Source organism: Cottoperca gobio, chromosome 17 (genome assembly GCF_900634415.1).
Source record: "Cottoperca gobio chromosome 17, fCotGob3.1, whole genome shotgun sequence".
In the NCBI taxonomy this organism is placed as follows: Eukaryota; Metazoa; Chordata; class Actinopteri; order Perciformes; family Bovichtidae; genus Cottoperca; species Cottoperca gobio.
The window spans coordinates 19,695,006-19,721,556 of NC_041371.1; the positions used below are offsets into that span (position 1 = coordinate 19,695,006).

At 42.8% G+C, this 26,551-nt stretch overlaps 1 protein-coding gene across 9 annotated transcripts in view; it reads right to left on the reverse strand.

Moving 5' to 3' along the window:
* Positions 1 to 1,799: 1,799 nt before the first annotated feature.
* Positions 1,800 to 26,551, reverse strand: part of tnk2b (tyrosine kinase, non-receptor, 2b) — a 46,159-nt gene continuing 21,407 nt past the window's right edge. For 3 of the 9 annotated variants that reach the window (XM_029453530.1, XM_029453526.1, XM_029453525.1), the window contains 17 exons: positions 22,372 to 22,549; positions 21,229 to 21,299; positions 16,673 to 16,939; positions 16,159 to 16,311; positions 15,434 to 15,597; positions 14,502 to 14,621; positions 13,553 to 13,679; positions 13,239 to 13,385; positions 12,883 to 12,977; positions 12,298 to 12,492; positions 11,893 to 11,984; positions 11,309 to 11,353; positions 10,490 to 10,935; positions 9,174 to 10,388; positions 7,468 to 7,563; positions 5,609 to 5,739; positions 1,800 to 4,436 (listed from right to left, as the gene is read on the reverse strand). In XM_029453530.1, coding sequence (XP_029309390.1) covers positions 4,430 to 4,436; positions 5,609 to 5,739; positions 7,468 to 7,563; positions 9,174 to 10,388; positions 10,490 to 10,935; positions 11,309 to 11,353; positions 11,893 to 11,984; positions 12,298 to 12,492; positions 12,883 to 12,977; positions 13,239 to 13,385; positions 13,553 to 13,679; positions 14,502 to 14,621; positions 15,434 to 15,597; positions 16,159 to 16,311; positions 16,673 to 16,939; positions 21,229 to 21,299; positions 22,372 to 22,549 — 3,549 coding nt within the window. In that variant the 3' untranslated portion in view covers positions 1,800 to 4,429. Of the gene's footprint in view, positions 4,437 to 5,608; positions 5,740 to 7,467; positions 7,564 to 9,173; positions 10,389 to 10,489; positions 10,936 to 11,308; positions 11,354 to 11,892; positions 11,985 to 12,297; positions 12,493 to 12,882; positions 12,978 to 13,238; positions 13,386 to 13,552; positions 13,680 to 14,501; positions 14,622 to 15,433; positions 15,598 to 16,158; positions 16,312 to 16,672; positions 16,940 to 21,228; positions 21,300 to 22,371; positions 22,550 to 25,414; positions 25,896 to 26,551 lie in introns of those variants that run through there. The other 6 variants (XM_029453532.1, XM_029453531.1, XM_029453527.1 and 3 more) reach the window with 5 other exon arrangements.

Genomic DNA, 26,551 nt, shown 5'->3' on the forward strand with positions numbered 1-26,551 from the left:
TGCCGATGGAAAAAGACAGCCTTGGGGAAAAATATACTTTCCTTAAAAAAGAAAGAAAAAACAGAAAGAAAGAGAGAAATCATACTCTATAAAGCCAACTGGAGACACATACACGTATATATAAATATATATGCCGGAGGATTTCTTTTCCATGTGGCACAAGATACACTCTTATCTGCTCCTCTGCACTTCCCTGGCAGCCCTCCTCCTGCTTTATCTCCCGTCCCTCTTTATTTACCCACTTCTTCTTGGTGAATACCACAATCATTTCTCTGGGGATTCCTGTGAGCCCTCTGCACTAATGCCCAAAACAACTGGAACAACAGACATTAATAATTTGCCCAGGGACTGAGTAATGATACTGCACAAACACACCATTAAGATGAATGGAGGGTCTGCTGGGTCTCTCATTAGTAAGCAGAGGTTCCTCGGGTCTAACAGTGAAGCAGGATGTGTGTGTAAAGAAAAGAAAGATAGTGAGTGTGGGGAGAGGAGGAAATCATAGACTGTGTGTTTGTGTGGAAGTTTAGCAGTTCCTTCTTCTCAAATGTCTACCCAGCTGTTGTCCCCTTGGCTAAATTTGCAATTGTATTGTGTAATAATGTTTTATTGATCCAAAGAAATGTTTCATCATAAGGATTCCAGCCGCATCAGAAATAAACAAATGAGTCTGTGATGTGCTCAATTAGGTCCTAACACGTCGGAAACAATTTACGACCTAAGAACCATAAAGCTTTTTGGTGTTGTGTTGATATGAATATACAATATGGTGGTCAATTGATGTGCGTGCTGCGAGGATCGATACGGTCGAAACATGCAAGGTCACATGAGCTCAGTTTTCTCATGGGGCTCAAGGCTTCATTTTGTCGATGATCGCAAACGGCCTTATTGATTCAGATTGATCCGTCACGTCACACACACACACACACACACACACACACACACACACACACACACACACACACACACACACACACACACACACAAAGGACATAAGGGCCACTGGAAGGAGGGGACGACTACTTACTTATAAAGTTACTCGTTGTGTAACACGATCCACAGCTGAGCCCAGCTGGTTATTTGTTGTTGCTATTAACAAAGATTTTCATTAGCGTTTAATACGTCGACCCTTTTTGTTTAAATTATTTGTCTATAAAATGTCTAAAAAGTGAAAAGTACCAATCACAAGTCCCGCAAGATTAAGGCAACGAGGTTGCAGAACTCAGTTTCTGAGTAGAGGTGTGGACCGCAGGGAGAATAACTCAACAAAGGATCAAGTGATGTGCTAGGATCTGATTATCTGTCATGGATTCAATGAGTGATGTCAGTCTGTAGCGTCACCTGATTGGTCCATGTTGGTCAACCAACATATTTTATACGGACTCTCCTTTGGTTTTGTAAAATGACCTGATGAAGTCTGTTATCGAAACAATGTTATTAGATATATTTAATTGCAAGTGAAGAGCACTGTGTGTAGTAGTCTTTTTGTTTATAGTCATATCGCTGTGTCGACTCTGCCTATCTTTCGGCTATTCCAAGAATGGGCAGAGAGGTGGAGTCGGTGGAGCTGCGGCGGGCCGGGGTTACACAGCAGAGTAGACGGCGAGCTAAGATGGTGACATTATTTGTTGCAGCACTTTAAGCATTATACATTTGATGACATGCATAACAAAACAGATGATCTCACGCACAGATTTGTGCTCTAGTGTTTGTCTTTTCTTAATATTTTCTTAATGATGGGAACATGTCAACAACAAGATTACTAAGGAAACTGAAAAAGATAAATAAACAGAAGAAAATAGGTAAAAAATAATTAATTCTTTAATAAAAAATACATTTATAAATTCGGCAGCATGAACTTCTCTTGAACATTTCCATCAACCCAGGAGGAGAGAAACAAGGACAAGCAACTGTACAGTAGGCGTGTAAAAATAAACACATTCTGGGAAGCAAATACATATAACTGAGGAAGAAATGGCGAGTTGGATTGAAGGTGAAACAGCAAAAACAATATGAAAGACTTAAAATAGCAAACAGTTTGTTTCTTCAGAAACTAATCTTTTTCTAACATCCGATTCTAAACACCACAACAGGAGCATGTTGCTTCGGGTTGATAACACCACAAGGTTCACTTCAGTCCGTCAACACAACGACAGCAGCTTGGTATCAAGACAAACAACACATGAACACACTGGAGGCCGCCCACACATTAACAAGCAGCTTCACCACAACACATCAGAGGGGAACACTGGCAAACCTGACTCTGGATCAGTGTTTAAGGACAACTTCCTGCTACTCTGGGGAGGAAAACACTTTATACTGAAATAGGTGTTTCCTGTGCATTCAATGACTAAGACAGAGATGACATGACGGATGGCACTGACGGATGAACAGACTGGGAGGTTACAGGTTCTACAGCAGCCTTATTGCACACGGGACATTTTTTTTTTTTTACTGGAGGTTGTCATCCAACATCAGTCTTGTACATCCTTTAGACATATACACACGGTTTTCTTCAAAGCCTCTTAATTTGCCCAGCCAGGTAGCAGGCTTGTTGTGGTTCCATGGTGGCTTTTTTCAGAGGCCATTTGAAGTTTCTGCTCAGACCTGTCACATACTGGGGTTTTGGTGGACACATGGAGGAGCTGGGTGGAGCAGAGCCAGTGTCTTCATGTGGACAACCACTCATATTGTAATTGAAATAGGTGGTACCAGTTGGCACCAACATTTGGTTAACCACAGAAAAGTGAATTCAAAGCATGTGGCATGCCTTTATATTTGACTTCCTTTTTAGTAGAGTTTAAGTGCATCTGGAATAAAATGGGGGAACATATTTTTTATGTTCATTGCCGAGGGCTACACTGTGACAATACGCAGTGAGATAATGTACTGTCATGTCCAGCAGCGAGTTCACACAGAGCCGACACGTCCTCACAATTATTGCCCCCGAAGCTGCTGACCAAAATATCACAGCTGTGGTTTAAAGTGATGATCATCGGACAAGATCTGTGCCTTGGGGTGGATTTCACTGCATTTCTGTTATTAGCTGCCAGCGTAGTCTGCAGAAAGTACCCAGCTGGCAGGAGTTTTCAGCTGATGTGCAGGAGTTATGTGTGGGCAAAGTGCTTAGTGACAAGGAATAAGGACAGAATATATCTGAGGTGGGGGAAGTTTCCACCGACTGCGTGGCCCTTTAGTTCTTAAGCCACATGTGGCAACAGTCATAGATCAGTGTTAAGCTCAAGGAGAGACGCATTTAACTAATTTATAAAATGGCCTGCCCAGTAATGGACATAAGTCTCCTCTTGTCTCTGAGCATTGTGTTCAAAATATATTACAATAATTTATCAATATTTTGTTAACAAACGCATAAAGGTCTCTTTATAACGGTATCATGTTTAGACCCTTTGAATATACTAGACAGTTTTGTGGGTATTTAAAAGAAGCAAATTATTTTCATTCATTCTTTAGATTCAGGTCAACACGGTGCTGGTTTCACCTTTGACTCTGAGTGCAGGATATGACTTTTATTTTATTGTAGAGAAGTCTGAGTGTTTCTTTTGCAGCAGCATTTCTTCTGCACATTTCTCCTCGACTCTACAGTCTTTCAGCAGCAGACAATTTTCATAATCACATCCACACCCCTCTTTATGACTGTAAACGGGCCCAAATGATTTCCTGTACAATAATGCCTGGACAGCCAATTCAGTATTAGCTTTGTGTTTTGTTGTGCATTGACATGGTACAGGCTGAATCTGTATACACTGTACAGTATTTCTGTTCAATTCTGACACAGTTCACTTGATGAGATCTGAGTGTCATGTTGTCAAACTGATATAGTTCTTGGCATATTCTGACTAAATACAATAACCTACTGGTAAAGTGTGGATCTTTCACAGAAGCGCTCCTGTGCATGTTGTACTTTTAACTCTTCAGAATCACTTAAAACCGGCTTTTTAAATGACATTAACAAAAGAAAAGATGAAATTATCTCTGCAGTGACGACCCCAGTGAGTGGACTTGACACAGCATCTGTGACTCTGTTAGGATGACACGTTTCAGGCTGATCAAATGAAATTCAACTCACAAGTAGCGTGTCATTTTGTGTCTCTGAACAACTTAGAAAAGATGGCGGACTATGATTTTTTCAGAAGTGCAACGATCACATATCTTTAAGACCAAAGTCAAAATATGACCCAAAGTCGACTTTTTTTAACGCCAGGCTACATTCCTTTGTCCATGTTAAGTATGAATGGAGCCTTAATAAAAGTTAAGTATTTTTTGCTAGTTCAGTGAAAATGTGCTTGATTCTTTTATAGTCAAATAACAGTCTTCTGATTGGCGGCGGGTCGGGAGCAGATTCACCTCCTCGGATGATGTTGTATTGAGGATGAAATTCCAATCTGAGCTCAGCAGCTTGAGATCTCTGTCACCGTCTGCAAACAGAAAGAAGCTTTAGATTAGATAGAGAAAATCCTGAGATGAAATGCAAAGACCTCCTAAATCCACATGATTGGTGTTTTTCTTTGGAGGCTTTGAAAGTGAGATGCATTCAATTGATCAAGAGTTAAAAAACACTTTCATAATGTATATATATGTTTAGAAAAGGTCAACAAAGCAGAACACTTTCTCAGTCTAGCAGCCAGATGTGATTGTTGGTGTCATTAACAAGCACACCATCACACTGCTGCCTGTCTCCCTGCTGTACGTCGGCTGGAAACTTTCTCACTTAACTTGCAGTAATTCATATTTGGAGGAAGGAACATCTCCAGCAGTTAAGCCCAGCTCAGAACTTTAATGATAAAGTTTTCCAAAGACAGATGTGATAAATCTCATGCTAACATGTTAGCTCAGATCATAGGAACTATAGAAACAACGTCTAAACATGTCCTCAATGAGCATTAATGTCACACTGACGGACAAAAGGCCTCGATACAGATGCACGAGTAAATGTCTGGACTGAAGTTGAAATTAGAGGCGATGGGTGCTATATGAAGTGACAACGCTAAAGTGTTAAATAAGTTGGAAGGATGGAAAATCATCATTGTGCCAGTAACATAAGAGTACAGCGAGGGCTGCACCGAATCTTTCAGAGCCTCATTGGTATTCTAAGTTAATATTCTTCTGCTGCGCTGCTTCTCATGCCTCTGTGCTGCGCCAGCCGTGGCTGGAGGCTTTATGTTTTCAGGTTGTCCGTCTGTCCCATTCTCCTGAACGCATCATCTGGGGAACTCTTTTTTTATAAATCGTGACATATACCATATTTTTTATGGCACAGTATACGATAAAACATCTTGTCATTTTAATGGCAAACTATACTTCTCAGGAACACCTGCAAGAATTTCTTTAAATTTGGCACTAACATTCACTTTGGCTCGAGGATGATCCGATTAGATTTTGATAGTCAAATTTAATGTCACTGTGACCTTACAAAACACGTTTTGAGCCATAACTCAATAATTCATATAGTAATTATGAAAAATTTATTTCTAGAGTGACGACGTCACAAAATATGACGCCAGACATTCAAAGCTTTGTAAGAGAACGTCAACAGAATGTAAAAAACAGCCTAATGAAAGTCATGAGCCACAGCTCCAGAATACAGTACCTCTGTGTTGTTGTGGATCCATAGTTATCTAACATGTGGGTGCTGGCCACCTCCAGGTTCCAGTCACACATCTCCAGCAGCTTCAGACACTCTGACCTGTTCCTCAGACCCAAACAGAACAGCTGCTCCACCTGCAGAGTGCAGATAACAAACGGAGATGAAAAGTATCGTACAAAGGAGCCGGGAGAGATGGGACAATAACGCGGAGTCACACAGTCGGGTACTGTCATAGGAAAGAAATGCATCATTCATATGTTTGAGTGTGATTGCAGCACCAGTAAACACATTGTCTTAAGACAAGCTCAGTGCTGTTCAAACACACTTCTGTATCTTCTAAACTTTGCCGCCACTATTAAGGAGCAGTCAAGTGTTCCCTTGTGCTCACTGCCATCCAAACACATCTTCCATCCTGTGGCCACACACAGGCAGCTGAGCGTGTTGAATGCTGCTGAGACACATCACTGAGTCGATATGCCAGTTTGTGTTTATAGCCGGCTCATTGCAGCAGTAATGACATCGTTTTCTCTTAAGGTTCAACAAAGTTGCTCTTATCATAACTTTATATGAACCAATAAAGCAAAGATGACATTAAGCAACTTTGAATGACACCGTGTTTACAGTTATATCCTCTGCAACAAAAAACAAGGTTATTACAGAGAAGGACTCCGGGCCAGAGCGGCGATGCAGTGATCTGTGTCTCTGAGGACTTTGCTTCTCTTTTAGTAATTGCAGTGCTGCAACCTAAACGTCCACTTTAGAGCGTCTTTATTTTGATGAACTACAACAGTGTTACTCATTGCGCGGCTCTTGAGACTCCTGCGCTCGCCAAGCTTTAATTGGTGTCACGCGTGGCAGGAGGCTAAATAAAGTGATATATATGATATATCAGATTTCATAAAAACAAGCAGGGCTATTACATACAACCCATTAAAACAGTGTCTGCTAGATTAGCCTACAAATAATAGATAATAATAATTGATAAAAGATGCAAATATAGAGACATGGTGGGCTAGTATATAAATAAATAAACTTAAGCTCATTAAAAATATGTTAACATAAGCATGTTTATGAATATGGACATTTGCTAAAAAATCATTTATATCGCTAAATTTGAACATTTAAATTGGAGGATACTACGACCAACCTGGCACTTCATACCTGCGTTAGCTTGGCTGCTTCCGTTAAAAAAAGAAAGGTACGAGCCATACAAGACGAGCAAAGGAACATTCAAGACAAGTGGACAGAGGAGTTTTTATTTGTCCTCCACGAGTCGAACCCTTCGTGCTTAATGTGCAAAGGAAAAAAGAAAAAAAATGCTGCAGCAGTGTGCGGAGCAGCCAGGATGATTGACATTACATGCATCTGCTTTATAGCAAGCTGAAAAGGCCGGGACTCACACACTCTCACTCTCACACACACACACACACACACACACACACACACACACACACACACACACACACACACACACACACACACACACACACACACACACACACACACGCACGCACACACACACTTAGTATTCCTTCACACACTTCTGTCCTCCCAGCCTTGTGTGTTGGTGTATCATATATTGTATGAACTTGTGTATAAGGTGTTTTAACATGTTTGATAACACAGGTTTCAATCCAAATTTAAATTGGCAAAATAAAATGAGATTGAATGCTTGTTTCCATCTACTACCATCATGCGATTATTAGGATGATGTAATAAAAGAGCGCCAGTGGGTGGCGTGGATTCTATTTAGTTCCCTCCTCTCCTTTCCTCCGCTCTGTCTCTGACTGTAGATATAGGAAACCTGGTCTTCAGTAACCGGCTGCATTAAGAGTCGTCAGTGTACTAAAGAATGCTCTCACCTTTAGATAATACACAGCTTTCTGGACATGCCAGTTGTGGTTCTGGAGGGCGGCTTGGCACTCCTCTATTGTGACACCGTGAACGGCCTCCTGCACCTGAATCACACAACATTAACAGCGTCAGTATGTTTTCCCTTGGCTCTGATTCTTCATCGCTTGATGGACCTCAGTACTGCCATCAACATTAACACACACGGTCCTTTCTTTGAGATGTATCAATGTGTGTACAAACACTTCCAAATCTCACAGTCTACTAAAACATTTGTTTTTTTTTGTGACCTTCTTTGGCACTTGAAAAGTTGATAAGAATCCAAGTGTAGGTAGATGAGGCTGTTTGAACAGTCCCCCATCTCTTCACAAACTGAGTCATGTTCTCGTGATTATGTTTATGCATAATCCACTTTAAGATAACTCTAATTTCAACAAGATAGCGCCGACACTGTGTCACAGCTTGATGAGACATTGTAGCAGCATAGCCACTTTATTTGTTATCAATATTGATTGGTACTGATAATAACAATACCATGGCATCACTTCCTGCTACTTCTTCCACCAGTATTTAAACTACATCAGCAAGTGAATGCAAAGTCCATGTCTGGCATTGATCTGCTCTGCAGTACAGTTTATATATGACCCCACATTCCCACTGCATTTGGTGTGCGGCCACAGATCTCAGTATCCACTACAAAATGCCAAGTGCCGGATCGATGTAGAGCCTTTGGTGTTTCGCAGTGATTCTGACTCCAGTTCAATTGGTGTGCAAATCAATTGGTCGGCAAAAAGAAACCAATCAAAATGTTGTTTCTCGTCTTTTGAAATTAATTCACAGCTTAGGTAATATGACCTTTGTCTCCAAAGAACACTGACATGTTTTAAAATAAGTTATGAGAAGCTATAGGCTAAGATTGTTGTGCTTTTCATTGTGACGAGAATGAGAGAAAGTGTTTGTATGCTACTAAGTCTTGTACTGAAACGATATTTATATTTAAATAGAACTTCCTGATTAATTATTCTGATCTTTGGCTTTCATAAGTTCAGCTCCAGTTTGGAAATGTTATTGTGCTGTTATACACCAATCCTAATTTGGTTCTGATAATGATTTTAAATTGAAAAGGAACGTCATCTGTACAATTATGACACATTTGAGCTGCTACAGTATGAGCTGCAAATCGCTCGGTTGCAAACAGGAAGAGAAACATTTGCACACACAAACACAAAATCTGTGACCTGAGTGGACAAACGATAGAAAATGACCTTCAGAGTAGAATGCAAAAACTACATTAACTATGAGAAACAGGTTGCAAATGTGAGGAGTCAAGCAAGCCATGTATCAAATATGCACCGCACTTTATTACATCTAAAGTCAATACTACTGGATCACCCTGAATATTGCACGGATATTTTAGCTCTTAGCTTCATCTCATGGAGCCATACGCTCTCATGGTAGTGACAGGAAACTACAAATGTAACTGTACGGTTTTGAAGTCTCATTTTACAAAAAAGCAATCAAAGTAACATTAAGGAGGATATAAGGTCAACTATTTATTGCAGCTAAACGATCCATCATGAGGGAGAAAGTGAGCACGCTTAGCATTTTAATTACTGAAGCAATAAGTAACATCTTTCAGCACAAATCGTTAAATTATACAGAAAGTGTGTTTGAAATGAGAAGTTGCAAAAGGCAATCCAAATATCTCTGACCTTACCATTTTGACCCTGTCACCGGAGTTCCCTCCTCCATCTGTCCTGATACAGGAAGCAGTGGGGACCACCGCAGCTGTCAGCCCGTCTGAACACACGCGAGGGACACTAACTGATATCTTCATCCCTGACCGCAGCCCACTCAGACCGCTGTTATTGTTGGATGAGAAATTAGCCTTCAGCTCGTCTGGCTGGACGAGCCCCTGTCCCTGGGCGTGTCCCTGGAGAGTCTGGCTGCTGACCACCATGGGTCTGACAGTGGCGGTGTTAGCTTGCCGTACATGCCTTTCCTCCAGGCCGCTGGCAGGCAGGCTCTCCGCCTCCCTGAAGAAGCGGTCGTAGCGGTCGAGGTATGGGGGCCTCTCTGGTAGAAGGTAATAATGGGTGTTACTGACTTTACGTCCATCACGCACTATAGGGAGGATACAGGGACCCTTGCTGGCGTCCTTCCCCTGCGCCTGGATCACTTTGGGTGCAGCATATTTAGGATCTGATGCAAAGCTGTGTGTGGTAGGCATGAGTTTAGCTGGAGAGGTGGAGAGGTAGGAACCGTAGGTGTGTGTAGAGGGGCAGGAGGTAAGGGGATTCTGCATGGTGGATGGGCTGACAGAGTAGACTCTCTGCTGGGGGGAGCCCACTACCAGGCCCATGGGGCTGGGAGTCCTGGAGTCAGGATGGGACAAAGGGTCCCTGGGAGGAATCTGAGGAGGTCGTTCCTGGTCTGGGCCTGAAACGTCCTCCGTGGTGTCAGCTGTCGGTGACAGGGAGAGATCCCTTGACCAGCGAGCAGATGTGTAGTCGCCCCTCTTTATGGGGCGAGGGGGTATGGGGACACGTGGGGGGATCTGGGGTCTGTCCTCATTGGAGGAGAGGGCACTCTGCTGGTGTACCTCCTGGGTCCATGGAGTCTGAGGACACAAGGCTGAGCTCTGGGACGGCGAGCTCGACCGTGCAGCACTTCCAGCCGGCACATTCAGCCTCCTCATGCATTCTTGCTGGAGTTCTTGGAAGATCTCTGCTGACTGGGAGAAGGAGGTGGACAGAACCTGGCTCTGCTTGCTGGGGAGAAAGAGGTTGTCCTCAAAGCCGGACCTGTCTGGACCCTTGGATACAAGAGCCTCACCCCCCACCTTCTGTCCAGAGTAGAGAGCCTCGCCTGGGTTTAAGACCTCACTCTGCTCCTCCTCATGCTGCTGCTCGGAGCTGTTGATGGAGCTCACCTTTGTGGAGAAAGAAGAAGATCAATATTTTCTACTGTGGATCTAGACGATATAAGAGCAGGAGATAAATGTGAAATGTGCTGTGTCACCTCCTACCGTACCTCCATATCGTCTTCGTCTTGGGCTACATCGTCATAGGCGGGGGGTGGAGGTAATGGCCGAGCATCCCAGTCCACTACTGGTGTCGGGTGAAGGGGGCGGGGCAACGATCTAGACGGACTCTGAGGCGGTGTTCGGTCCAGGAGGTTCTCTGCTCCCAAAACTAGCTTTGCCAGTGAAGGAATCTGAATTTCAACCACAGGGGAAGGGGAGGGGGAGGGCGTGGGCGAGGGCGGGGGGAACTCCTCCCCAAAGTCAATGAGGGAGACTTCACTGTGGGGGTTGTGGCCTGAGCCTGAAGTCCGGCCACCCCCCTGTTTGGAAGCAGAGACCCATGCAGCGGGTTTAAGTTTTAAGCCTTTGACAGAACCCGTTTTCCGAAGTGACAGTCTCTTTAGTCCGGCCGAAGTCAGATCCTCATCATCGTTGACTGGATCATAGCAAGGCTCTGGAGACGCAAACACACAATATGTTCATTTCATTGTCGAGAAAGGTTTAGAGAGCGATAACACAGATGCTCTTTAAAATCACGTCACACCACAAAATACAAGACACACTCCACTCCAAAAAGGTTTCCAGGTTATAAGTGAGTCCTATTGTGCACAGCAAGGACACTGCACACCTGTTAGAGGGGAAACAGGGGCGGGGAGATGGAGAAGAATGATGTTAAGAGAGGAAATAAAAGTAGATGACGGAATCACTGCAAAGACAGGCCAAGGAGAGACAACAAATATGGGATGTACCTTTGAGGAGTGGAGCTAGGAGGGAACAGAGAGGGCAGGAGCAATGGGTGAGGAGCTGCTGAGAGAAACCAGACTTACTCTTGATTAACACTGCTGGCTGAGGAGGGCGGGGAGGAGGCTCCTCTGGAAGGATAAAAGCAAGTGTCGCCCCGCAAAGGAGAAACCGAAAAAAGACAGCAGCAAAGAAAACAGGAAGCAAATGTCAGATTGCATCTGAAAGTTTTGCCAGCAAATGTTAAGAATGAAAAGCAAGCTGTTAGGAAGCCATGTTTCCAAAAGATCTGCACATTTATACCAACAATCCATGATGTCAATGTAGCCGCACCTTTTAAATGTTGAATCCCATCATTTTATAGATTGACATGCAAATTATAGTTTTGAATGTTAATGTTTGTCGTTACATCAGTTATGTTTCAGTGACAGATGATTATCAGTTGTGAGAGTGTTTTTTTGTCAAATAGCAGGACGTGAATATGTACCTGTAATTATTTGAGTGGGTGCAGTTTCAGTGTTGAGGCATAAACCCTGTTCTAGTTTGACTTTTAGCTCATGAGCTAAATGCTAAACAAGTGTGGATCAGAGTTTGGATGCTGAATGTGTGAGTGTTTGTCCTTGGCAGGATACATATTTAAAATGGTCATCATTAAGGCTCTTTTACTCACTTCTAGCTCGTCCTGGCAGATGTATGGGCCGAGTACCACTGAGGTCAACACCGAGAACATCAGGAGGATCCATGGGATTACCGAGGTACAAACTGGAGGAAAGAGAGGGCCAGACTTAATTATATATATATATATATATATATATATATATATATATATATATATATATATATATATATACACACTGAACCTTGCTGTTAGGTTTCAATAAATTGGACATCTGTAATATTGTGCTACTGCCATCTATTGGTAAGAGTGTAATATTACAACTCAGTAAAAACTAAATCAGATAGACTTTTCTAACAGGGGTCATAATTCTGATAAATATTTATGAAGTGATGAAGAGACATTTGGACCATGTGAACACCTCTCATTGTGGTACTAAATTCAGAAACTGGTCCTTACTCGTCAATCCTGTCAGGGAAGCCCCAGCAGTGATGAGGGTCGCTGTCTCCGTGTCCCGTGTGGATGAAGCTGTTCTTGAGCGGCCGGCTGATGTCGTGAGCTGACAAACCCGCTACTGATGTCACCACGTTTCTGGGGAACTGTCCGACCTTAAGGGTCCGCTTGCTTTGACCTCGCCACCAGTAGTTCTCTGCCCTGAGAGACACAGAAATACTGAGGATGAAACATGGATCTGCAGGGCAAACAATTCTCCTGGACATTTAACATTTTAATATTTACAATAGTGATGTAACAAACATTTAAAAAATATATATTTTAGGGAAATAAGTGAAAAATGTGTGAAAACAGCTTTTTCTGACATTTTACTGACTTCACTTTTCTGTTGATGGACTCATGAATTAGTCTACTTATCACAGTAATGCATTTATCTTAATAGACCTTCACTACCTTTTTATCAGTGAGCTTTGAGCTCAGCAACTGCAAAAAGTTTCTCTTCAAAAACAGTATTAATAAGTAATGAGGTAAAAGTCACAGATTTGGAGGAATGTTTCTTGATGAAAGTGTTAAACACGTATAAACACCCACCTCCCCTCGATGATGGTAATAACATCATTGATCTGGATCTGGAGTTTGTCAGGCTCGTCAAAGTCCTGCAGAGCACACATGTCTGTTGGCATGGTCTGAAAAGATAAATACAAAAAAATTAAACACACAAGACACCAAAGTGCATTTTAACTCAGCACACACGTATGAGTGGGACATATTGCAGCCAGTTGTCAGAATCACTTTCTACTCTGCAGTTACTCCACTAGGTGGAGCCAATGGTCCATTCATGCGATAAAGACAGCTGAAGGAAAACTTATCATCAAGTGTTCTTTGCTTCGGGCTAAAAGCTCTAATATTTAACACACCTTTGGCGACCCAAATGACAACTCTCCTACCTCAAGCAGGAACTCACGGAGGGCGACAAAGGTGGGTCTGTCATCTGGTTTCTGAGCCCAGCACTGCAGCACCACCTGGTAAATATCCTGCGGACAGTCGTCAGGCTTAGGGAGGCGTTCACCTTCTTTATCAATCTTGTGCAGGATCTAGGGTGTTTTTTTTGACAAAGGAGAGAAAAATGAAAGAGCACAATTGAAGAATAAATCAGTGTAGATGTGAATATGTTACTAGTTTTCTGGTTCTGCCTGTGTTAGCTTAAAGGTGTTTTCATGACATACTGTATATGTTTATATTTCTTTCTGTGTGTGTTCACCTGGCTCCCATTGAGGCCCAGCCAGGGCTCCTGGCCATGTGTGAACATCTCCCAGAGAGTGACTCCAAACATCCACGCGTCTGTAGCATGGGAGAACGTTCTGGTCTTCAGACTCTCTGGGGCGCACCTGCAGCAAGACGGACAACAAACCTTAACATAACCTGTACAATGTCCAAAGACAATCCACACTTTGGGCAGAGAATGTTTGTAGTTTTCCAATGTGCCTACTCTAACATTGAAAGCTTTTTTTTTTTTTTTTTTTAAAGGCGACTGTTTGGAAACTTATACTAAGATCATGCATGTAAATTAGGGCAGCCCAAAGTGGGGGCCCATAAGGTTCAGTTTCGCACGCCAAATGTATCTACCAAGTTCGTTTTTTTAATTAATTACAAAAAAATCGTAATAAATCTCTGTTTATGCAACTTATATTGTGAAGTAAAACTGTTCTTGAAATATCTATGATCCCTAATTATTAGTCAATTTGAACACAGCGGGCAAAAGAAGTCAGTTTGGTGTAAAGTGTGGTAAGAAAACAATGCAGAGCAGAAACAGCAGAACACTGACGAAAGGCATTTCGACTAAGGGAACTTGGGACATGTCTTAACAATACATAAAACACAATAGATGTTTGCTTTAGGCCCTCCAAGGGAAAATGTTTGGGCACCCCTGATGTATATAAATGAAAACATAAAAAAGAAAAATGGACTACTAGCTAGCCGCTTGGCTGATACAGAATTTGGCAAAGAGACCAACAAAAACTAAGCAAGTATTGTCTTCTAAGAATTATCAGCATGGCTGGAATGCAGCTGTGACCGATCAGATTTCTCTCTGGAAACTTTCTGCAATCAAATAAATCAGATTCCCACACTAAACCTAAGAACCACTCGTATCCATGCCTGAAATGCATCCAAGTACAGCTTTGCTTGTGCTGCTCTCTCAGTCCACCCACCATGCAAAGGGGACCTTTCGATGCTCCTGCATGACATAGTGCTCATGGTTGTTTGGCAGCGCCCTCATCAGGCCGAAGTCCCCGATCTTCACTCTGTGAGCGGAGGCCAGGAGGATGTTCCTGAAGAGACAGGAGTTGAATTTTTAAACTCAACATGCCTCTTCATTCAGTCGTGTTTGACCCACACTCTTTCTAACATTGCAGCGCAGGGAGTATTTTGGGAAATTGGGGTGCAGCTGTTCCCATCGTATAATCTTATAACTACAATTTAAAATGATTGCAGTTTAATTTGAACTCTGTCTAAGTTTTGCTTAAGTGGCAAACTCTAGCAGGAGATGATGAAAAAAGATTTATTTCAATGGTCAATCTTGAGCAACGTTTAGAATGTGATCCCATCATATAAAATATAGTCCATGTGCAACCTGAGATTTATTATCAATAGAATTAACTTTCTGTTAAGTTATAACTAATCTTCAAAAAGAGCCTGTATTTAAAACCACAGCTTGAGAAATACTCGGTTTGGCAAAAACAGCCATGTGTAATCATTACCATTTTATCACAGCTTTAACTGTGAAAATGACTCATTTTTACCAGCCATTAAGCTTTTTCTCAAGCATCTATGTGGTGTCAACAGTTAGGTGGAATTGAATAATTTGGGCAAGACCGAGAACTTAGACCACGCAGCACAGCCAGCCAACCAGTGACTCATTTTTACTGGTGGGCCAAGTCTCCCTGTAATGGCCTGAACATTTCTGGGTGGAGAAGGAGAAGCAATATAAATAATTCAACACAACAGTAAAAAAAATCCCTGCAAGAAAAAACTGTTTCATAGAGAATGCAAAGAACACACCCTCTTAAACAAATATGGTTTGACCTTTATATAGCAGCTAAAACTTTAAAAAGTCCAGCCTAAAAAGTTCTCTCCCCTGTACCTGGCTGCCAGGTCTCTGTGGATGAACCTCCTCTGCTCCAGATAGGCCATGCCACAGGCCACCTGTACGGCATACTGGCACAGAGTGTGGATCAACACTGGGCCCTGTGGACGAACACATCGCAAACGCTCCAGCAGAGAACCCAGAGGAGCCAGCTCGGTCACCTTCAGAACACGGAGAGAAGGGGAGAGAGTGGGTGACAGGAGGAACGTGGGAGGACAAAGCATGTTGGCGAGAAAGAGGTTGATTTGAAGATAAAAGGATGGAGATAGAATAGGAGGAAGAAAACTGTAGAAGAATGTAATGTGACTAAAAGAAGAAGAAACTGAAGTGTGGAACGGGACGTTGGCAATTGATAATCTGAATGTTGTCCAAAAACTGGCAATGTGAAGCAAATATATGCCACAGGAAATATCTAGAAGGTAATAAAGCAAGATGAAAACAACCAGGGTGAAATGTCAGCCCTTATTTTAGTCCTACATTCACTTGCGGCACTCCCTTCCTGTTTCCCTTCTTTCCTCCATCACTTTCTCCGGTCATAACAAAAGCTTTAAGATGCCCGACCTGATTCAAACAGGCTGTGAGGTCATGAAGCCGTCTGAGAGCCACATTTGTGCGTTAAGTGTGTGGGTGTAAGTGAGAGTACAGGCTGACTGATGTGTGTTTATGTGCATCTCTCTGTGTATATTCCTCCCTGTGTGTGTGCGGTTCTGTGTGTCCACTACCATCTTCATTGGGTGTGTGAGCACCACACCGTAGAGGCGAATGAGGTTCTGGTGGTCCAAGGAGTGCATGGCGTTGACCTCACAGATGAAGTCCTCCAGAGCGTCGGGCTGGCTGAGCACATCTGTCTTCAGACACTTCACAGCTACGTTCAGCTGGAAACAAGAACAAAGATTCAGTTTAAAAAGGAATCTCATATTAATCAGCCTTTTCCCCAAATGTTCACTGCCCTTATCGAAAGATACATGAGATGGTCTTGATCATTTTTGCTGACCTCGATATTGCCCGTTGTGTATATAGCCATTACATTTTAGCCAATAAGATGGCAGAATAAACGACAGGGTTTCCCCTACCATTATAAGACTTTAGCATTTTGCAACAGAGCTTCCATTTTATTTATTGTTTTGGTTGTGTGGTTTTATTTTATTTGTTATATTTATCAAGGATATAAACCCATATATATATATATATACCTATTTAGAGAACTAAATTAATTCAAAGTGCGGGTCTCCTCACCACCTTCCCTGCAGGCGTCAGCCACTCTCCTCTCTTCACTACACCAAAGGAGCCGTCCCCCAGCTTCTCAAACAGCGTCAGATCCTTCTCTGGGATGAGGCAGGTTAGAGCCTGCTGCTGCCCGTCAAGAGGAGCGCCACCGCCGGGCTGTGTGGTCAGGGCACACTCCAGGCCCAGTGGAGGTGTGGGAGACAGCTTACGAAAGGAGGAGGCCGGCTGGCCCTGCTGGGGGAAGTCTCCTCCATCTGGGCGCTTACCACTAAACACCTAGAGAAGAGAAAGAATGCATGAAGCTGGCTGTGCAATGAGGTAAGCAAGAGTGTGTGCGTGTGTGTGTGTGTGCGTGTGTGTGTGTGTGTGTGTGTGTGTGTGTGTGTGTGTGTGTGTGTGTGTGTGTAGGATAAATAATGTAGGTGAAATAGTGTCAAAGCGTTTCAAATAGTAATGAAAAGGTCCAATATTGAAGAGAAACAAGCACGAGTGGTGGGCTAAGGTCCAAAAAGAACTGAAAGTGGACATTGATAGAGGGTTCAATGTATTTGCTTTTTCATGTATTATTATTGTAACATTATTAAATAAGATTTTTTTTAAATACATTATTTAGAAGTGCTTTGTACACGAGTATAACGATGTAAAAAAAACTGATCTGCATATTACCAATATTATGAACCCTAATATGAGATAAACAAAGTGTCTACGACCCAAGGGGTTCAAAAGTCTCTCATTAAGGGTCCCACTTGTGTTTTATCTCCCACCTTAATAAGTCACTTTGCACTCAGGAGACACTGGGCTGGAGAGTGTGGGTGGAGAATAAATTATGAACTTTATCTCCCACTCTTTTCTATCTCTGTCACCCTCGAGGAAAACCATTTTTTACACTTTATCTCTCCCTCTCCGCTCTCCCCCTACTCCCTTCACCCACACACACAATTGACCCACTCACTCACCCGCTGAAGTAAGCCTGCGGCAACACTTGATTGATGTCTCATGTACTATCAGGCAGTAATGATGGTTAATGTTTTTAGATTTTCTTGTTTACTTTGTGATGTTAGCAACAATGGTGACATTAGACGATTAGGTTCACACAGTAAAATGGCCATCCAGCTCTAGTGGCACCAGACAGGTAAGAGCAAAGCACCACAAGCAGACCAATAACAATTGCAGTCTCAATTGTTCCTTATGGATGGCTGGTTTGTATGGAAGACCAGGTGGGTTTGGCGGGCCCCTCTACATACCTACAGAGCCACTAAATCCCCTGTAGGTGCTGAAAATATAAAGAGGAATCCTAATTCATCATTCAGCTTAAACAGTGAACCGGGCCGTACTAACTTCTTCCTCATTTCCTGAATGTACGTCTAGCCGCGTGATGCATATGTGGGTTGTGTGGTGTGAGGAGAGAGCGGTTGGAAAGCAGAGTCAAGTTATGGCCAGCATCCAGCAGTCAGACGAGAGGAATCACCACCACCAAACAGTGATCCCTACGCTCTTATCTGGGACTTAAGGACTCCAAACACACACACACTCAAAACTACAGAACAACAATAAGCACAAGCTCTTAAGTGCACACTAAGGCCAATGTAATATCTGTAAATGTATTAAATAATGTACACACAACACATGAGGTGGAATGTTTTCAACAAAGACTAATGGATATGCTGTCAGTAAGCATGTGTACTGAAACAAGCACACACACACACACACACACACACACACACACACACACACACACACACACACACACACACACACACACACACACACACACATCATTATGGGAGAGAGAGATATTTCCTGCCTCTTAAGCGCTGACAACACAGCAGGAATGACTTAGCTGTTAGGAAGTACTCATTAAGAAGCACTATTAGATTAAGTGACCTGAATGAATCGTGTGTGTTTTTGTGTGAACTTTCAATTCCCCTAAATGTAAACCTGTACAATGTGTGTGAACTGATGAGAAATGATCCGCAGGTCTCCTCCGCTCCAAAACAAACAGTACCCTAACGTTACCTTAAGATCCAGACGTGCAATAACTAAAATCATATATATAGTAAAAAAAAAAGTGGCTTAAATCTAGTCAATTCATGACAGCTGGTGGCAGACAACCACAACGCTGACCGTTACCTTGATTATAATTACAGATTTCTCTAAATTTGAAAATTATTGGAAACATTTGGATAATGTAAGTACACCACTCAACAAATATATAAAGGCCCTGTCTCACACATCCGTATGACAGAAACGTATGCCGGCGCATATGAAATATCGGCAATACGTTGATATAAATTAAGGGTAAGTTGTGATCGTTTGAAGGACGCAGACGTTACACCGAACACGCCAGACATACGGCCCTGTCACACAGTTCCGTATGGCAGAAACATGCCGGCGTATATAAAAAGTAGCTCAAAATGTGTCAGAGTCCAAATACGTCCAACTTTACCACAGCGGTGTTGTAGCTGACGTATACATAACGAATACATAACACATTATTATACGTATGTCAAACATTGATAGCATATCACTTACTTATTTAAAACGTATCAGAGCGTCTGGACAACGGAGCTGGAAAAGTGCCATTTGGTTCAAGTCATGCTGATGCTGGAGAACGGCTAACATGCTGAAGCACTAGCTGTACTGTAGAAACACGTGTAATAAGTTACTCCGTCGTCAGGCATAATCTTAACATATGGTAGGAATAGGTTATCCACTCGTAATCAATACATTGGCTGTAGGGTTCACCGTCAGCCGACGTAGCCTATATCTAACGTTCCTCTAGCGTAGTCACGTAGGTATTTACGTAGGTAAGTATTCACGTAGGTATTTACGTACTATATTTACGTAGGTAAATATTCACCCAGGTATTCCGTATTCACATATGTCTAAAATCACGTAACGTCTGCATATCTTATGAAGCACACGTCGGTTACGTCCGGTAATTTTGAACATGCTCAAAACATCATTGTTCAACAACGCACCCCAGCGTAACACAGTGAGCTCTTAATGAATACTACTTATACCTTACCTTATATCAATGTACACCAGCGTAACACAGTGAGCTCTTAATGAATACTACTTATACCTTACCTTATATCAACGTACACCAGCGTAACACAGTGAGCTCTTAATGAATACTACTTATACCTTACCTTATATCAACGTACACCAGCGTAACACAGTGAGCTCTTAATGAATACTACTTATACCTTACCTTATATCAACGTACACCAGCGTGTTGCCGATATTTTGTATACGCCATATTTTTGTATATCTTATGCATTCGTTGGGTATTCGTCTGATACATTTTGTATAAGTAAGTGATGCGCTATCAATAGGTTAGACATGTGTATCTGTATATGTTCACTTTTCCGATCCGATGAAAAGTTAGACGTATTTGGACTCTGACAAATTTTCGTATGCGCCGGCATACGTTTCTGTCATACGGATATGTGTGACAGGGCCTTTAGATAGGTCTGTTTTAATCGTTTTTAGACATTTTAATGAGGAAATATTACATATTATACCTTTAACGTGAAGCATATCAAACGTCTTCCTCATAAGTAGCGAAATCTTGATTCCAAAGCAATAAATTAATGTCAACGTTGTTTCGTTCCAATAAAGTGAACGAGACCAAAGTGTACTCATTATTGGCTGACAAACAAAGGTCAGTATTTAGAAATGGAATAGTCAGTGAAAAAGAAGTGTCAATGAATCCAAGGTGCCAAACATATTTGACTGGCCAGATATAAACAGTAGCGAGCGGTGTGTGGTTTCACATTCACACCGGACCAGACATGACATAATGCTGCAGACCTTTTTAAAAACACCACATCTCTGTGGTCGCTGTGTGGTAAGTGGGTTTCAAATAGGAGGCTCGACATTCAAAAGATTCTGAGTATGGCAGCGTGAGCACGCACACATGCACACACACACGCACTCACACACACAGAGGGCTGAGGAGGCAGATTGCTCTAGCTGAGGATGGTGCCAGAGGCGGAAACAGACAGGTGTAATTATAGAAGGCAAGCACCGTCCTCTGGATACCACGACTTCCACTGAGAACAGCAAAAAACACACACACACGCACACACACACACACACACACACACACACACACACACACACACACACACACACACACACACACACACTTAGTATTCCTTCACACACTTCTGTCCTCCCAGCCTTGTGTGTTGGTGTATCATATATTGTATGAAATTGTGTATAAGGTGTTTTAACATGTTTGCATAACACAGGTTTCAATCCAAATTTAAAAAGAATTGGCAAAATAAAATGAGATTGAATGCTTGTTTCCATCTACTACCATCATGCAATTATTAGGATGATGTAATAAAAGAGCGCCAGTGGGTGGCGTGGATTCTATTTAGTTCCCTCCTCTCCTTTCCTCCGCTCTGTCTCTGACTGTAGGTGTATGCGTAGGTGTGTGCGCACGTGTGTGAGCGAAGCCCTGTCCTTCACAAAACAGAGCGGAGGAGAGAATGTAGAATGAAACAATGGTAGGGGAAACACTGGAGTGTGTGTGTTGTGCTTGTCTCTGTCACCTTGCTCATCCAGGACTTGCGCTTGCACATGGCTTTCCTCCTTTTCACAGCCTCCCACAGTCTTCTCTGCCCTTTATCAAAGGAATAAATAATAAAAATTAAATGTTCAGTGGTAAACACAAAAGGATAAAGACTTATTCTCTTTGGGTCCTTCTGCATCAGGATCAGTTAAGATTTAAGTTACAGAATCTATACTATAGTGAAGTCTACCATAATTTGAAGAAAACTCAGAGCAGGACAAATTATACAAAGACAAAACACCAAGCACCAAGACAAAGACAAAGAAAATAGGAGAAAGAAGAAAAGGTGGAGAGATTAAAGAACAGTGATCTGAGAAGTGATGAATATATGAGCGGGGGAAGTGGGTGTAATTAGTCTTAAGCGGCTCAGTAGCCGAGACCCTGAGGGCCTCAGTAACTGGATTTAGAGAATTACTGCTGCCATCCCCTTTACACACACACACACACACACACACACACACACACACACACACACACACACACACACACACACACACACACACACACACACACACACACACACACACACACACACACAAACGACTTAAGTGTACCTTCCTATTGTACCAGTTGTGACTTTAAAATAATATTAAGCGTGTTAGTGATGGAGGATTTTCTCCAGCTATGATGAGAGTGAGCCAAATGACACATTCCCATTACTGCAGACAAAGGTAATACAATTGGATTTTGCTTTGCGCATTTACATTCTCTTCTCCGCTCTGTTTTGCAAAGGGCGGGGCTTTGTGTGGGCTCCCACACGTGCGCACAGTAAACCTAGGGGAAACACTGAATAGTAATAATAAAGGATGCAAAGTGTAGAAAGGGGGAACAAACAAGGTGATAGCTTCTAAAGGCCTTGAATCATGGAAAATAATACAATATACCATTCTTCAAGTCTACCAGGGAGTTTTCCAGCTGGGTCAGGAACTGAACCATACAGCTTCCTCTGCACCTGCTCACGTTTATTAAGTTTAGTCTTAATGTGAAGTTGTCTTTACTATGACTATGTTCAGGATCGCAGCAGAACTAAACCAGAATTTGGCCAATTAATCACAAATGTTTCAAAAACACATACAGTACTGTTCAAACCTACACACACCCACACACACACACACTTCCTCACCAGGTCGACCCATGCCGATCTTCTCCAGGTCTTCGTTCTTGACGTAGTCGAAGTGTGACAGCCGCGTGACGTTAAGGTCATCTCGGATCCGCAGGAAGTACTGCTGCAACTGAACCTCCATCAGCAGCTCCAGCAGCCATTCTGTGCCTTCCTCACACTGCATGCTACTGCCCAGTTTCTGCAAAACACACACAAAGCATACAAGAAAACTGAGTTCAAAATTCATAGAAAGTCACTGAGCAACAATAAGACCATTCTTTTCTGTAAAAGAAAGAGAGGAAATTGAGCTCAGATCTATTGTGTGCTCTCCAGTAATTGCTTACAGCCCACTGAAATACTACCTGCTTAGACATTTACATTACACACACACACACACACACACACACACACACACACACACACACACACACGTCAAATATGTATTATGTAATGCATGTATCAAATAGGCATTGATTACACAGATCCTGTGTCATTGTGGTGTTAATACACCACATAGTCAGACATTTATTACTATATATGTTATTATTATTTACTACTCTGGAAACAGAAGGGGAACATTTTGTGTACAAACATCACGGCCATACGACATACATGAGATGAATAATGCACATCTGGTGTCCAAGTGTCAGTGAAGACAAACGGGAGGCTCCTAAACAATCTGACCACAACATATACACTGTACGACGTCCCTCCATAAGAAACAGGGTCAGAACATCAATCTTCAACGTCAAAACACAACACCCCAGCTTTAAACATCATCCGTCACCGTCTACCTAATGTGACAAGATGAAACTAGCATGCAGCTGAAATTCCTCTTAAATCCTGATGGCTTCTTTATAGGGCTATTAGTCAAGATGATGGAGTCAAATAGAGAGTGAAGGCAGTAAAGAACTTTAAAGATGAACCACTTAAAAAGCTCCTCTACTCCTCCATTACACCTGCTCACACTGCTCCACAGTATTATTCTGTCTCAATGGGGTAGTGAACTGACACGAGAAAATGACAAACATTCCTAATCTGCAGAGATTGACAGGGAGACCTTTAGGGTGGATGCTCTGGGGCGTAAGGGGTCACTCCACTGAGTAGTAATTACACTAAGTGAATGAGGAACTTCCTGTGCTAGTCAAGCCAAGGTCACAAGGTCCAGAGTGAAGGGTCAGAGGTCGCAGCTTCTTGATGGGCTTGCTGAGAGGTCACTTCCTAATGCTTACTCACTGTGAGGCGTTAAAGGACGCCTTTCTTTCTCACACAAATGCACACCTAATGTTGGGCCATAGGAAATAAAGTTGGCATGTGACCATCCCTCAAAACACTGAAAGTATGCATCTGCCATCTCAATGGAAAGGGTCTGTATTTTCCATGAGTCTGTGATGCGAGGTCTGACTGAGGCCGATCTGCAGGGAGGGCTCAATCCCCAATGGTAATGCCAGATGTCAGATCCTGATACAAATTCACTGCAATGCACATAAAAGTGAGTCAGCCGATACCTCTTCAGCGATGTCCAAACATGCAGCTGTGGCTCTCCGACGTAAAACAGTCTTTGATGTGCACTTGAAGAGAAATCCTCTGTTTTGACTGAAGCAGATAAGCCCGTTTTTAACCCAATATAACATAAGAACCTGTAAGATCCACTTTATAGAGATGCAGGCTGCACTGATGACCTGCTTTAGGATTATCTACAGCTGCAGTCATTTGAATCTGTCTCCATATTTCACATTTTGCTGCATCATGCCTGACCCCTACCCTGAGAAAGACGATACAGTGGTCTGTTTGGCTGGTCCACTTCTGGCATTAGCTGTGCCAAAAGCTCTCCGACCATGTGGCATGTTTATTTCATCTGCAATAAACAGGTTAAACAAACAAAGCTTTTTCTTTTGCATGCACAAAATAAACATTGCTGTATAAGCAAACACAATATACAACATAGTCCTATATGGGTGGCACACCGTTACACCCTTTATCCATCACAATGCAGCCCCAAGCCTGATCTTCCCTGCCAGTCAACATGCAAGTGTTATTTCACTGGACGGTGCCAAAAACGCAAGTCAGCTTCCTCTTGGGCCTCTTTCCATGACAGTGTCATATCTGAGGCATGAGGGGTCAAAATCAAGGTGCTTAAGCCCCTCATATCAGATTTCTCTGTCAACTTGCTAACCAATTTACAAAACTCGTTAAACAAGACAGGTGCTGCTCAGACGTTAGTTGTCAAACATTCACTTATAAAGGTGGTTAAGATGGGTTGTGTCTAATCTGACAAAGATCATATATTGTCAACAACTGACAATTCTAATAACGTTTGGAAGGAGGAAATGGTGAGCTGTTGTAAAACATCCTATAGTGCTTATCTTGACTTCTCCTATGGGATGAAGAGGAATATGCACATTGTGGAGGTGTGAGGTCAGCAGGAGGAACACTACAGTCAAACTTCATAAAGTGTGACTTGTGGCAGGACTCTGAGAAATCCGTCTAGGGCCAGAAGTCCAGTATTAGGGCTCTAATTCATGTAATTTCTCCCCCTTCCCACATCTTTTTTAAAGGAACATGAAGTACTACAAAAAATGAGCATAGCCCAATTGGTTCCAGTTTAAAATACAAATTCAAATGTAGAGAACAACAACAAGTATGACAGGGAGAGGGGAGAGAGGGATATAGGAATTCAGATGCAGAGAAACAACATGATGTCCCTGCTGAGAAATGCCTCTGGCATGAACTCATTCCTCATGGTAGTGGAGAAAAGCACACACACCTCATAGCCAGAGCCATGTCCTGAATCAGATCAGTTCTGCTCTAACATCCTGCTGCAATAACAACAACCCTCCCAGAGGACAGCCTCAGTCCAGCTGGAGAGTCACACACACACACACACACACACACACACACACACACACACACACACACACACACACACACACACACACACACACACACACAGTATTCAAACATCTGGGTAGACTACATGATCCTGACTATAGTTACTAATATCGATGTCATATTTGAAAATAATAAAATCCCTCAGTGGACCATCAGACAGACACCTACTTACTCGATATACGTGAAAGTGTGCCAGGAAGGGGAATGACTTTTTCAGCTTGTCAAAGCGTCGCATCCTGAATTCCTTCGTCTGGATGAGTGTACATGCAAAAAAGTGTGCATAAGCGTTTAAATGGACAGAGGTGGCTGCTTGTCTCTTAAACCATTACCAGAGCCACAGTCCTCCCAGTTTAACCTTTCCAGTCTCTGAGGAAATTCTAAGAACCGAACAAGCTCCTCGGATCTAGACCCGTAGCACCGAAGCCGAGAGAGGGAAGAAAAACTTCCTAAGATCCTGGACGCAAATCTACAACATTCCATGGCGGGGCAATCGTCCTGTAAGCCCCTTCTTTAGCTTCAGCTCTCTCAAGAAGGCAAAGAGGCATCCATATAGCACGTCAGCGTGCAAAAGGGAATTTAAACTGTCTTCTAATATTTGAGAAAAAGCAGTAGAGTGACTAGGAGCTGCAGTTTGCAGCAGAGAAAGCCTCTCAGCTCTGCCCTGTGCCCAGTCCAGCCATGTGTCCTCCTCAGACAGCAGTGAGCCAGTGATCCAAACTTGTAGAACTTTACAAATAAGTCACTCCTCCTTCCTTCCTCCCTTCCTTTCACTCACTCACTCTCTCTCTCTCTCTCTCTCTCTCTCTCTCTCTCTCTCTCTCTCTCTCTCTCTCTCTCTCTCTCTCTCTCTCTCTCTCTCTCTCTCCTCCCTCACAGACACAGACTCCCTCTCTCTCTGTCTTTGCGCGTGCAGCTACTGTCTGTTTGCTTTTCCATCCCTCCATCGAGCGTGGGGCTAAAAATAGGAGCGACTTCTCCCTAATTGAATCGCTTGCCAGTCGGGCAGGCAGCAGGGACGTGAGAGCCAGAGTGAGTGACTGTCTCTGGTTTCACATTTTAGGTTGCAACAAGATGTTTGTCTGGTCAGCTTCAGAGAACAGCAATGTGTGCTTGTACTGTATGTTGAGTGTTGATATTGTCTCTTTGCTCTGTTGTTGTCGCTTCATTTCTTCTCCCCCATGTACCCCTTTTCCCACCTCCTCCTCCCCTGTGTTTCTGTCCTCCCCCCTCCTTTCCCTCCTGCAGTCAGTCAGACGGTCCGTGCAGTGCAGAGCAGTGCGTGGTGCGGAGGACAGAGGCTTCATGGTAT